This window comes from Salvelinus alpinus, chromosome 4 (assembly GCF_045679555.1).
Source record: "Salvelinus alpinus chromosome 4, SLU_Salpinus.1, whole genome shotgun sequence".
Classification (NCBI taxonomy): Eukaryota; Metazoa; Chordata; class Actinopteri; order Salmoniformes; family Salmonidae; genus Salvelinus; species Salvelinus alpinus.
In genome coordinates this window covers 61,971,340-61,985,459 of record NC_092089.1, presented here as the reverse complement: position 1 = coordinate 61,985,459, position 14,120 = coordinate 61,971,340, and the positions used below count along the sequence as shown (strand labels likewise).

The 14,120-nt window shown below is 46.5% G+C and overlaps 1 protein-coding gene across 2 annotated transcripts in view; it reads left to right on the top strand.

Moving 5' to 3' along the window:
• The window catches only part of LOC139574083 (slit homolog 3 protein-like), a 195,694-nt gene that overhangs the window by 17,714 nt on the left and 163,860 nt on the right, over positions 1-14,120 (top strand). For both annotated transcript variants that reach the window (XM_071398247.1, XM_071398249.1), the window contains exons 3-4: positions 1,484-1,555; positions 3,678-3,749. In XM_071398247.1, coding sequence (XP_071254348.1) covers positions 1,484-1,555; positions 3,678-3,749 — 144 coding nt within the window. The remainder of the gene's footprint in view (positions 1-1,483; positions 1,556-3,677; positions 3,750-14,120) is intronic.

Sequence of the window (14,120 nt, the reverse complement as noted above, 5' to 3'; positions counted from 1 at the left end):
AAATCCAACCGCAGTATAACTCCTCTCCCGGCTATCACAACGATGATACACAAAGGAAAGTATTTGACACTCATCGGTTTGGAGTTGCACCGATTGACTCGACCGGGCTCCTTCCTCCCCTCTCTGCCGAAGAGAGAGCTTGAGCACGTGCGGCCGCGTGCTGAGCTAACGACTGTAATCTAACGACGTCTTGGTGCTGTTTACCTCCTGGACAAGGGCCTGCAAAAGGATGGCGTGGAGACAAAAATAACCGGCGAACGAAAGCGCCCAAGGAGTGGTAATAAGCCGGGTCTGTCCTGCAGTACTGTCAGCCAGGTCTGCTGCCTGTTTTTATGTGGTTCATGATTAACAGCAGTCAGCCCAGTGACATTTCCCGACTCCAAACCATGTGGATGTAGAGGTCTTGGGAACGACATCTGAGTACACACACACGCACCCGCACACATATATTTAAGGGTTTCCCTTGGTCCCTTCGTTTTGGGCTGATAAGCACATTACTGTAGGTCCTGTTGATGGTGTCTTTTTCACTGCTGGCTTGCCCCTCACGATAGTGTAGGTGCTGGCCTATGTCCCATATGGATAATGGAAGACATAAACTATATGAAAACAATACTATTCTACTACACGATACACACAACCCCATCTGAACCCCATCTGGTGGGTTCAGAGAATATTTACTTAAATGTCGATAAATGATCTTTTTGATCCCTCGTTTGTGGGAACCGGATTTATATATCAAATCATCATCCAAGGTATAAGATTCGTCTTTTATCAACCGAATAAGGCAATTATTTTGGGGCTAAACATTTTGGTCTTTGCCTAACTAGCTCCATCTGAGACCAATCCACGGGTATTAGAGCTGTTGGCTTTTGGCTACGCCGATGGGTTAGTCTGGAAACCTGCGGTATTCTTCACAAATTGCCTCTGAATAGTTCTCCGTGATGAGGCCAACTGTGTCATCTCCCCCTGACAAACGGATATGACAAAAACATGTATTAATAGCAGTAAAGCAGTCACATGTATAAACATTTGCTTAAAAGACAATTTATAACCGAGAGCCTCCTGCCAAAAGACCGGAATTCCACATGAGAAGCGTAGAATGTTTTCTGTCTCGCGTTTCCACTTTCTACTTATGGCCTTGGTTGTATCAAGCCGCCATGAGTATCAGTCACTCTGCGATTCATGTGCTTCCCATATATGTCACTCCAAATTGGCCCTAATATCCACAGACACAAATATAAACAGCATATCCATGGAGATGGAGATGTTCTGCCTTTGTAAGGCATCTGGAAAACCTTAGGGATCCTGAAACATGACATGATGTTCCCAGAGCAGAGGGTAGACACTCGACAGGCTAAAGTAAGGAATACCCATTTAGACCTCGAAGCAAAACCCTGTAGTTATAGTACACGGTCTTGCTTCTAAAAGAGTCCTGTAGCTTTTAACCCATGGTTTATAATGTTGTCTCCCTCTTTTCTGTCAGGCACCTAGAGGACAACCAGATCACAGTGATTGAGAGGGGGGCGTTCCAGGACCTCAAACAGCTAGAGAGACTGTAAGTATCCCTAGATGACCCCACTTCCCTACCCAGCAGCCACTGCAGCAGACTGACACCCTCTCGAAACTTTTCACCCCTAATACCACGCTTGGGTATTTACACTGTTTCTGTGTGCATAAGTGTGTTTGTTTGTTTGCCTGTGTGCGTTGCGTGCATGCGCGTGTGTGTGTGCCATATATGCACTCTCAGAAGCACTCAAAAATGCATATTTAGGTAAGGATGATATAGATGACCTACATTTAAAAGTCAAGGCGGGTGACTCGCTCACCTGCTCCTTGACACGGGTGAAGCATACCTCCACATCACTCCTGAGCGTGAACATTAACACTCTGATGTGAAACTGACCACACGGTCAAAACAACACGGAGGGCACTGCTTCTGATGTCCAAGTTCATGAATGGCCTAGACATTTGGCTTACTGACCTTGTCTGTGTCATCGGGTTTGTTTCGGTATGGAAGTAGCTGGCTCACCACAAACTGGTAACTAAACCAAACCCATCCATGCCAGGCTAGCCAGCCATGACGACGGTCCAAGTCCGCCTGTCGAATGTGCGTCAGGAGCTGGGCAGACCATCTCCCAGATCTCCCAGCCAAGTCCCCTTTCTGTCACAGCCTCTTCCTATCCTGCCAGGAACTCACTCTGCCTGGATGTTATTCTGCCGGCCCATCCGCTTTTCACACCACTCTGGTATTCCGGCATTCCTGCCCCCGTCATCCCCTTCTGACCCTGGTTGGGCCTGGCTACGGCTGGGAAGGAACCAGGGTCTGAGTGAAGGGTCCTATGTCCGCAGACTACTCACTGACACTCGTGCCCTGTTGACTGGAGCCCATGTGTGACTTGGCCGGTCAGGGTGCTGTTTGTATGGCACGGGGCGCTGTGCACACATAGACCTCTCGCTTTATGACCCTGGCTCTGGGACAGGCGGGCGTTAGTGCCGCGGTGTAACGTGACAGGGAGCACACTGACAGAGATCGTAGACAGGGCCATGGGAACATATCTCCAGTCATGTTGTCTCTCTCTGAGGGAAATGGATGTCAGTAGAGTAAACTAATGGGGCGAGGGAGTTGACCTTTGCTGAAATGGAGCTAAGGACTCAGTGGAGAAAGTATCAAAACAGATCTGATTGACTTTGATTAGATCAAAAGTCAGTACTGTCAAGTGGTACATCAAATGTGTTTTATAGGAGTATTCCAGGCTAGACAACGTATGTGACAGTTGATCCGCTCCCTAATGTTGTGTTCCTCATTGAGGTCAGGTCAGAGATTGAGGCCTTGCTTTGAGCTATTATGATTTGTGGCGTAACAGCGTGGAAAGTAGATGTGCGAGCTGGCTAGGTGTTAGGTAAGCCTTTAGTCTCTCCATCCGGCTGTGCAGGCCAGGGATGGATGAGGACAGAGGCAGACAGAGGGAGTGTGATCAGGCTCTGAGGGCTCCTTTCATGACATCCTGAGAACCTCCCCCGTCTTCCTCCACATACCTCAGCTGTGCCCTGTGACCCCCTGTCTCAGAGAAAGGCTTTGGTGCCATGATAAGGTCTAGCATCCCGAACCCCCCCCCCCCCTCCTATGTTAGCCTGTGGAGGCTCATCACAGTGATAATGGCCTTTAAAGGCTTCAGATGACTTCAGAGCGTGATAACCTATGCCCATCTTCATAGGAAGTCACCCGCTTAGGCAACTTTTGCATAAGCTTTAGCCCATCTGTGAACTCTTGACCCGGGGCGCTGCCATTGGCTTATCCCAGTCTTCCTGTTCCGCGAACAGAGGGTCATCCCACTTCGGAGGTTCTAATCTGATTGATTGATTGGAGCGTCTGTGTGTCGTTTACATTTCCTCGGCCTTCTCATCAATCTCTGTTCCCTGCTGTACCACAACACAATGGTGCTTGATGTTGCTGTATGTTTCAGCCCTCAAATGTTCCCTAAGTCTGTCTCTCTGTGTCTCTCTCACACTACACTACACACAAACACAGCCCAAACTGTACTCTATTCATTTGACATAGTTAAATGTCTGAATGCCTCATCAAACAGCGCTTATTTGACCAGACTGATGCTTTCGCCCTTCCCTTGCGCTCTCTCTCTCCTCTCCCCCCCTCTCTCCCTCTCTCTCTCTCCCTCCAGGCGTCTGAACCGGAACAAGCTGCAGGTTCTCCCAGAGCTGCTGTTCCAGTCCACACCCAAGCTTGGCCGCCTGTAAGTCACAACGCTACTTCTCTTTTGATATCTGATCGCTGGGAAACAAAGTCAACTTCCCCACTGTTTTAATTTCAATCATTGTCTTGGATGGGGGTTTCCGCTCAAATGTTTTGCTTCCCATACATTTTGAAGAGGAGAGGAGGTTTGCGGTCAGTGCAGGGACAGTCACTGTGTTATTATTCTTTAACCCCCCAGATGTTGGGCTTGTATTTGGGTTGCGGATCCCTGCTAGGTGTCAGGTGACACAGTCCGGCTCTGTACTCCTGTCCATGAGGTGAAGGTGTGCTAGGGGGAATGTTTTCCTGGGACCGGAGGGGGTAACTGCAGAATTTTTATTCCCGAATATCCATTTCGCCGAGCCCTTTGAATGCATGGCCTGGTCACACCGCAGACGTTAGCTTTGCTGTCAGGGAGGACTAGAGCCGGTCCTCAGAGAAACACACGTACTCAGGTTCGCCCTGGGTGGAATCGACAAGCGGGCCTGAACTTTACTAGTGTTTACTTTGGGGCTCTCTCAACAAGTGGAGGAATATGTGACACAGGAGCAGCGTTGGGGCTCTATTAACTTGGGTTTAGTGTGTTTTTTTGTTTGTTTTTTTGTTCTACTGTGAAATGTTTCCATTAGGAAAACAGAGAGATTGGAACTGCCAAATAATACGTTCATCTCTTTCAAAATGTCCTTGCTCCCTTCATTGTTTTGGAGGTTACGCCGGAGATGAATTCACGGCCTATTTGTTCACACCGTGCGGCTTCATGTAGCGGTGATGACTTGATCCGCGTTTGACGACAGCAGTCATGGCTCTGTTTAAAGAAATGAGACTCACTGCTGCCAATTCAACAGCAGTTTGTGTTTCTCCTCTGGGCTATCGATGCTGTCTCCGAAACACTTGTTGAGAATGACAGTTTAATTTCCTCTCCTCCCTATGCTGCTCCACCATAAGAGCATTATTGGCAATGAATTTTTTATTTTATTTATTTATCAGAGGTTAATAAGGCATTCTTTACAATCCCAGACAGTTTCTAAGGAGTGGAAAGAATGGACAAAGTCCAAAGCGAATACTGTAAATCTCTCTGTTCTTATCCTTTTACCATCAGCAAATTTAAATTATAGTGTCTGAAGTTTCCCCCAAAGTTCTTTTGAGTTCTTTACCCGGTGACGTTTTGCTATGTCTAAACTATCCTGTAATGAAGGCTCTCCTAATCTGGTCGGAGAGAGAGGTGGTTTACGAGGGGTTCATAACCTCTCCCTGTCATACTTGGTTATTATCTGTAATGTTAGTGTGATATGAATTGCCTAACCCCTAAACCCTGGTATTGAAAACCCCGCTCGGGCCGGCCAGGCTGAGGCAGCTGTAGAAAGCATACGCAGCGCGTCACAGTCCAACAGGTTTATTTGATGTGTCCTGCCCTTGCCCTCTTCCTTCGCACGAGCCAGCGTTCCAGGAAACATTCTGCTGCTTTGGGTCAGGTCAGAGAAAGGTAATGGCTGCATCCATTCACTTAGCTGCAAGAGTCAAGACCGAGGGAGAGCAAGTTGAAAGAAAAGAAAGATGGTCTGTCCCGTCGGTCCGGGGGACTTTGATGTGAATGTGCCATCATGCAAACAAATGCATAATAGATGAGCTGGAGACAGGGGTGACCGAGCAGACTTCCTCACAGCTACATCCACAGGCAGGCTCAGGTATTGGCTGATGGGGCCAGGGACAGTGAGGGTTGTGGTGGTGGTGGTGGTGGTGGTGGTGGGGTAGGAGGGCTGGGGCTGGAGCCTGGTGCCCCAGAGTTGGTGGATTGGTTGAGGTTAGGGTTGGGGGAGGGAGGGGGGCTAGCCTAGGCCTGGCCTGGGTCGGTGGGATGGATCATGGATCATGGATGATCATGATGGAGCCACTGGGCTGCTGGCTGGGGCGTTTGTGGTCAGCGTTCCCTGTGCAGGCCCACTCTGCTTGGAAGGAATGCGGTTAGAGTTACAGGGCTGAGCCTGCAGCTCCGCTCTGCAGAGCACTGTCTGTGTGGGCCAAGGAAGCAGGGGCCTCTCTCTCTCTCTCTCTCTCTCTCTCTCTCTCTCTCTCTCTCTCTCTCTCTCTCTCTCTCTCTCTCTCTCTCTCTCTCTCTCTCTCTCTCTCTCTCTCTCTCTCTCTCTCTCTCTCTCTCTCTCTCTCTCTCTCTCTCTCTCTCTCTCTCTCTGCAAAGATAGCTCTCTATCTAGCAGGGGATTTCTGTCCCTCTCTTTCTATTTCTCTCTCTGCTCTATATCTCTATCCTCCTCCTCCTCCTATTCACTGACTGCCCCTCTAGATGTCTTCAACCTGATGGCTAATGGAAAGCAAATGAAGAATTAGAGGGAGGCCATGAAGATGCCTGCTCCTGTTTATTAATGGTGACTGGGATTAGGCCCCCCATATTAACTCCACTTCCTCCTGACTGGCTGGTCGGTCGTCAGGCCCCCATGTTGTGGTGTTTGAACGCAGGATATTTCATTCAGCAATACCCATGGGACTCAACCACTCCCTGCCAAAGGCCTGCTCAGGTTGCATGTGATTGGTGCGCATGGAGGGCGTAATGCACAATGTTTTCTTATCCCCCACCCCTCTAGTCAATTGAGAGTCCTCTCTTTCATCTTGGTGAGCAATTATCCATTAGTGAGTAGAGCAGTTAGCCTGTCTGAATGCTATGGCCAGCAGTGTAGTGGTGGTAATGTAAGTCTCACTACTCCTCAGAAACTCATTGTGATTGATTCTGCCAGAAGAAGAAGTAGTTGGATGCCTGCTCGGTGCTAGAGGCTGGGCATGGGCCAGCTACATCCCCACTCCGTGCTCCCAACCACCTCCCCCCAGCCCCTTCCAAACATTGCTATCGTTTGCCCACAGTTTGTTATCGTGTCAGAAATCGTTGTGTTGTTTTCCCATCACTTTGGCTCCAGTTCCGGCTTTGTTTGGTTTTCACGGGACTCCATATTTGCTCGAAACAAATAACTCTCCCACACATTTCGTTTCTCACGCCTGTTGGACGAGGACTGATTTAGCGAACACACAGACGCAGCAGATTGAGCTTTTTCCTAGTCTTCTTCTCCGTGTTAATGCACGGCGCTTTAAACCAAGGCCTGCAGAACAGACATGCGTGTAGGCTCCTGTAGCACCCCGTATCAGTGTTTCTCTTTAAAGCTCTTAAGCTGGCAAACAGGCTGTGTGGCTGTGTACTGCCTGACCACAATGCTCCTCCTGCCTGCGATATCTGCCTAATAATTCAATACGTCCCGAATGCATAAACCATGGAGCCCTGGCACGCAGCTCAGCCATTGGGCCCTCTGATTGTTTTCAGAGAAATGAAGCTCTCCCAGAATGCAAGCCAAATGTTTTCCAAAATAGGACTGCACTCAGCCAGTTTCTGGAGGCCAGACAGCTTTGTGATTTACTCCAAAGACATATTTAGATAAATACAAGCTACAAAGACATTAGAGCTCTGCTTCTGAGCCAATGAGAACCGGACGGGGCACAGCTTGTTGGTAGATACAGAACTTTTTTTAAAGTTTTTTTTTAAAGTTGAATTTATTAGGATCCCCATTAGCTACTACACATGCAGCAGCTACTCTTCCTGGGGTCCACATAAAACATACAAATGCATGACAAAGTATAGAACAGTTGTAGACAAGAACAACATAAGATATTTTTTTTTACTTTGAATTGAATGTAATAATAAAGAAAATTACTTATATATTGGAAAGAGACAACAAAAATACTATTTACACACTTTTCATATAGACAGTGCCTTCAGAAAGTATTCAGACCCCTTGACTTTTTCCAGCCTTATTCTAAAAAAAATATTACATTGTTTTCCCCCCCTAATCAATCTACACACAATAGCCCATAATGACAAACATTTTTGAAAATGTATTTAAAAAAAGTCATTAATACAAATTTTTATTTCCATATGTACTAGGAAGCTAAAAGTGCCCCAGGCCTTGAAAAATAAACAATTCAACTGATTGAAAGTATGAGGGGATATCACGTTACGGAAAGATATTAACTGTATAGGAAGCTCTGGGGACAGGCCGTCTATATAATGAACAGCTAATAAATTGGCAGACGCAAACAGATTATCATCTTTAGTGGACAACAGTTTTTGAGGGCTCAAAGAAAGAGGTTTGCGATTTCCTTCATGCTGGTGAACTGGCTTTTGAGTTGTTTGGTTGCAGAACAGTCCCTTATCTCTGGTATATCTTGACTTAGTTTAAATCATTCCACACTAAGTTTAAACTGTGTGCAGCGCAATGGACCTATAATTCACAATGTCTCAGGAAAGACTGTCTGGGTTGGCAATACTCAATATAGAAAACAGTTGGGCCCGCAACCTGGACCTATAGGCCGTGGTGAAAACATTTTCACACCAGAAAAGGAGGACTCCAAGAGACCAGGGGAGTCTCTCAAGTTGGATTTCATTTAATTGACCTTGAATATTGCAGGCCATTTGTGTAGGCTATTAGCCAGACAAAGCCCGCTGAGCTCAACAACAAATAGTGGCTGAATTTATCCTCAAGCCGACTACTTTTCCCCTAGTTGTTAAGGCTATTTGATGTGTCATTTTTATAAAGAGTTTATAAATAGCAGCTAAATCTGGTATATAGCTATAGATAGTACACTGCATAATGAAACAATCCCTGGTAAGCTAGTGTTTTGAGGGTGGACTGGCTGTATTGATTGGCAGCAATAGAATGGTTTTATGCACAGCAAATCTCTGCCCACGCTCGGAGAGAGCGCTAGGATGGCTTATGTCATACAGGTTCAGGTAGCCTATATAGTACCGTTGCATAATCAACTAAATCTATTGGTGGCTGATTAGTGTGTTGTTGCATCAGAAATCTATTTTACAATCTGCCATGTTTGAATTTCCAACTTTAATTACTGAACACGTAATCACATTATTGCCACCAGCCAGCAAGTCTAATAATGGCTGCTTTGTGACACCGTGTATAGCACGTGTCCAATTCATTCCGCCGAGGGCTGAGTGTCTGCAGGTTTTCACTCGTCTCTTGTACTTGATCGATGAATTAAGGTCACTAATTAGTAAAGAACTCTCCTCACCTGGTTGTCTAGGTCTTATTTGAAAGGGAAAAAACCCCAAACCTGCAGACACTAGGCCTTCCATGGAGTCAGTTTGACACCCCTGGGGCATAGCTTTGTGAAGCGTCAGGCTTAACATGAGAAAATGACGACCAAATAGGCCTACCCATAAACATTTATCAATTAGTTAAAACATTGCTGTACATGCCCTGGCACCACAGAAAGCCTATCATCGATTTGATAGGCATGCAGCTGTATAGACATGTTGCAGTTCCAGCACCATGGACAGCGATTGGCAGTCTATACTTTGTGAGTGGCTGTCTGGCTGACACATTCGATTTGTATTTTATTTTAGGAGGGGGTCGGGAAACGCCGACCTTGCGGGGGGTCCAGAGAAACTGCGTTACACCAGTGCATCACACACATATTCTCCAGGTACTGACAGTTTGCACTTGGTGGCCTATAGCAGCCCCCAAAAAGAAGAGGCTTCAGAGGAGGCAGGTGAACCTGCAACCACAGCACTTCTACTTCACTTGCCTCTCTGAGCTTTACAGGAATATGGCTCTGAATATATACAGAAACACCTCCCCTGTAGACATTCCTGTCTTTTCTATAGATGATATATCCTTGTATTCTTACTGCTGTATCATCAAAGGTGCTGTCTAAGTGAGCCTCAGAAATGGCTAATATATGAATGTTATCTAAGATTAGCTCACTAAACTCTTTGTTTCTGACGCTACATATATTTACATGAGTTAACTTTAACCCTTTACTGGGTCGCTTATCTAAACGAGAACTCATAATGATAATAGGTTGCATACATCCCAGAAATGTATTTCTGCTAACAACAAAGAAAGAATTCATGCATTTTCAGCAGATGCCTTGTCTGGTTTAGCTCAGCTACAGCATGGTGCTCTATTCTCCATTCCACTTCTGCACAGTTGTCTTGCTGGACTGTTGCAGGGGGTCGCTGTCCTGTCGGCATGGGTGGCAGTGACGTTTTGTTTTTGTGTTTTTGGTTAGTATGCAGTGTTCTGAGTGGGAGCTGTTGGCTTGGTGGGCGGTCCCACGGGACAAGATCAAACAGTGAAACTTAATATAGCCAATTATGCTCCAATGGGAGATCTGTCAATTACTACTCTCTGTCTCTCACTCTCGCTCTCTGCCGCCCCCCCTGCTGTTTCCAGCCAGAGACGATATGTCATTGCCAGTAGGTACTTAACCTTGTCAAGTATCTGGAAATTCGAAGCTCAATCTAGGCAGGTCGAACACAGACCCAAAGCAATTCCCACTGGGGGATGCTGCTTGCATGATCGTTTTTTGTTTTGTTTCTGCTGACAGAAGGAATGAATAAATGGCAAAGTGAAATCTGGCATCCCAACAGCTTTGTCTCACCTCAGCGTTTATCGACCCTGCGAGGAGCAGAGGAAGGAATGTTTGCTGGGGAACTTTATTCGGGATTGTGTTTGTGTGCACGCGTTTTGGCAGCCAACGTGTCTTTAATAAGTCACCGGCAGCAACAGCTTACCACTCTAAAGTTACCAGCTAGAGGGCGAGAGGCTATGAAATGTTGTCGGGAGTTGGCTGTCTATTTTATAGAGCAAATAATGTATATGTATGTGGTGTGTACTAAAATAGCAAAGAAACATGTGGTAGCAATTGAGTGTCCAAATAAAGGTAAGGAAACATGCAATAGGAGGTAGCTTTTAAACGGCATATTTTGTTACTGTGAATACCTTCCCCTGACTTATTTGAATTTTGTAAGCTACAGGCTATGTATGAGCTTTCTTAGCAGCCGACAGCACTCACACAATGTTTGTTAAATCACAATTAAGGTTTACATGTGAGGCGTGATTAAAAACAGCTGTGTCTTTGGAAACTTGGACCGGGAAGAACTGAGATATCCTCCGTGTCACGAGCAGAATAGAAAGGACCTTTTGTTGACTGCTTTTCTTACCGAGCAGAGGAGAAATAATCAACCCTGTTTTGAGTTGTAGCTTTATTTTTCTTGAGGGGCTTTTAAACCTGGCTGCTCGGTTCTGGGTTTTTTAAGCACACAATTGTTACGTTTCCTCATAAGATATTCAAGACAGATTGAAAAGATTAAGATATACACTACATGGCCAAAAGTATGTGGACACCTGCTCGTCGAACATCTCATTCCAAAATCATGAGCATTAATATGGAGTTGGTCCTTCCCTTTGTTGCTATAACAGCCTCCACTCTTCTGGGAAGGCTTTCCACTTGATGTTGGAACATTGCTGCGGGGACTTGCTTCCATTCAGCCACAAGAGCATTAGTGAGGTTGGGCACTGATGTTGGTCGATTAGGCCTGGCTCACAGTCTGCTTTCTAATTCATCCCAAAGGTGTTCGATGGGGTTGAGGTCAGGGTTCTGTGCAGGCCAGTCAAGTTCTTCCACACCGACCTCGACAAACCATTTGTGTATGGACATCACTTTGTGCACGGGAGCATTGTCATGCTGAAACAAACAGGAAAGGGTCTTTGCCAAACTGTTGCCACAAAGTTGGAAGAATTGTCTAGAATGTCATTGTATGCTGTAGTGTTAAGACTTCACTTCAATGGAACTAAGGGGGCCAGCCCGAACCATGAAAAACAGCCCCAGACCATATTTCCTCCTCCTCCACCAAACTTTACAGTTGGCACTATGCATTCGGGCAGGTAATGTTCTCCTGACATCCGCCCAAACCCAGGTTCATCTGTCGGACTGCCAGATGGTGAGGCATGATTCATCACTCCAGAGAATGCGTTTCCACTGCTCCAGAGTCCAATGGTAGCGAGCTTTACACCAATCCAGCCGACACTTGGCATTGTGCATGGTGATCTTAGGATTGTGTGCAGCTGCTCGGCCGTGAAAACCCATTTCATGAAGCTGCCGACTAACAGGTATTGTGCTATTGTTGCTTCCAGAAGCAATTTGGAACTTGGTATTGAGTGTTGCAACCAAGGACAGACGATTTTACGCACTATGTGCTTCAGCACTCGGCGGTCCCGTTCTGTGAGCTTGTGTGGTCTACCACTTCGCGGCGGAGCCGTTGTTGCTCCTAGATGTTTCCACTTCACAATAACAGCACCAGGGCAGCTCTAGCAGGGCAGAATAACAGCACCAGGGCAGCTCTAGCAGGGCAGAATAACAGCACCAGGGCAGCTCTAGCAGGGCAGAATAACAGCACCAGGGCAGCTCTAGCAGGGCAGAATAACAGCACCAGGGCAGCTCTAGCAGGGCAGAATAACAGCACCAGGGCAGCTCTAGCAGGGCAGAATAACAGCACCAGGGCAGCTCTAGCAGGGCAGAATAACAGCACCAGGGCAGCTCTAGCGGGGCAGAAATTTGATGAACTGACTTGTTGGAAAGGTTGCATCCTATGACGGTGCAACGTTGAAAGTCACTGAGCTCTTCAGTAAAGCCATTCTACTGACAATGTTTGTCTATGGAGATTGCATGGCTGTTTGCTTAATTTTATACACCTGTCAGCAACCGGTGTGGCGGAAATAGCCGAAACCACTAATTTGAAGGGGTGTCCACATACTTTTGTATATATGGTGTATATATAGTCATTCATATGTTGAGTATATATATTTCAGGAAATATATTGAGATATATTGAGACACCACAGTATATGTACAGTATACTGTTAAGATGACAGACAGTGGATCAGGAGAGCAATTTTGCTGCATTATTTACAGTAGGGATCGGATGGGACTGAGGCACATATAAATCTCCCTGCATGGTGTGGGGCCTGCACAGCCACCCACTGCTGTATACTGCTGTTTCTGCTTCTGGGGACTCTGTTAGTTCTGCAGACAAGGAGCGTGCCGGCCCCCATGTGTGCTGCTGCTGGAAACTTTACTGCAATCCTGGAGCTGGCCTATGTCACACACACAGCCATTCTGAGAGGCATACACTCCGTCTATAGGCATAGGCAGAGAGAGGGGGAGAGGTAGGGGAGAAGGGGGATTGTGAGGTCTCTTGGGTCACTAGCAGCTCCTAAAGCCTAGACTAGTGATTTATTTTGTTTTAGCAAAGTCTGATTGCTACAAATGAACCTCACAATCTTTTTCGCTCTCGTAATTGCAGACACAGATGTCTTTGGTACACAATTACACAGACATACATACACAAAGACAGGCATACATACTCTCTCTTACTTTCCTTCTCTCTCTCTCTCTCGCTCTCTCTCTCTCTCTCTCTCTCTCTCAATACACGCACGCACTCATGTTTGCACACGCACGAATGCACGCACACACACACACACACACACACACACACACACACACACACACACACACACACACACACACACACACACACACACACACACACACACACACACACACACACACACACACACACACACACACACACAACAGCTATGTAGTAGCATGAAGGATATCTCTGATCTAATAGCTAGTGGTTTTCCAGTCTGGGTGGAAACAGGCCATTTGCAGGGGTGGTTTCTCATCCGTGGGACTCAGAGACGAAAGGAGAGAGTGTATGTATTGGGAGTCGTGTTTTACAGTGTGTGGGTCAGAGAGGATGGGTTTTACTGGATGGTTTTTCCTGGCCGTGAGGAGGGCTGCAGGCCGTGAGGAGGGCTTGCTCTGTCGACTGGCTGGCTGGCTCTGTGTAATCTACCCATGTCCGTGTTCAGGGGTTGCCCCTGTCTTTCTTCTCTCCCTCCTGTCCTGCACTCAGTCCTTACCTCTACTGACCCATTTCACTGGACCCACTGAACTACTTACTCTCAATGTCTCAGTAGCATTGCAGATTTGTACTTATAGGTACTATAGGTAATACACATTTTAACTTATAGGTACTGGAGATAATACACATTTTACATTATACGTACAGTAGGTAATACACATTGTAACTTATAGGTACTGTAGTTAATATTTTTTTTTTTTTTTTTTTTTACAATAACGAACATAACCCTAAGCACATGGTAGGGGAAAGGGTTAAATACTGGTAGGCCTACAGTGGGTTGCAGGGGTGACTGACTGTTTGACTATGGGCATAAAGGTTGTATAAGACGTCCATAATGTGTAAGTGCAGAGAAGGGGCTGTAATGTCGGGTGCTTAGGCTCCATTAAGGGATTAGCTTCCATAGGGGAGGAGAGGGGCCGCACCGCCACCGAAACTACTCACACTTCCACTCAGACACTGGCTGTTTTTCTTACAGTAAAAATAGCACCGCCACCAAAATATACAGTCAGAAGAGCTGATTCAACCATATACTATCATCAAGGTCAAATTCATGGATTTGATTCGTCGATGCTGCTGTCACACTCTC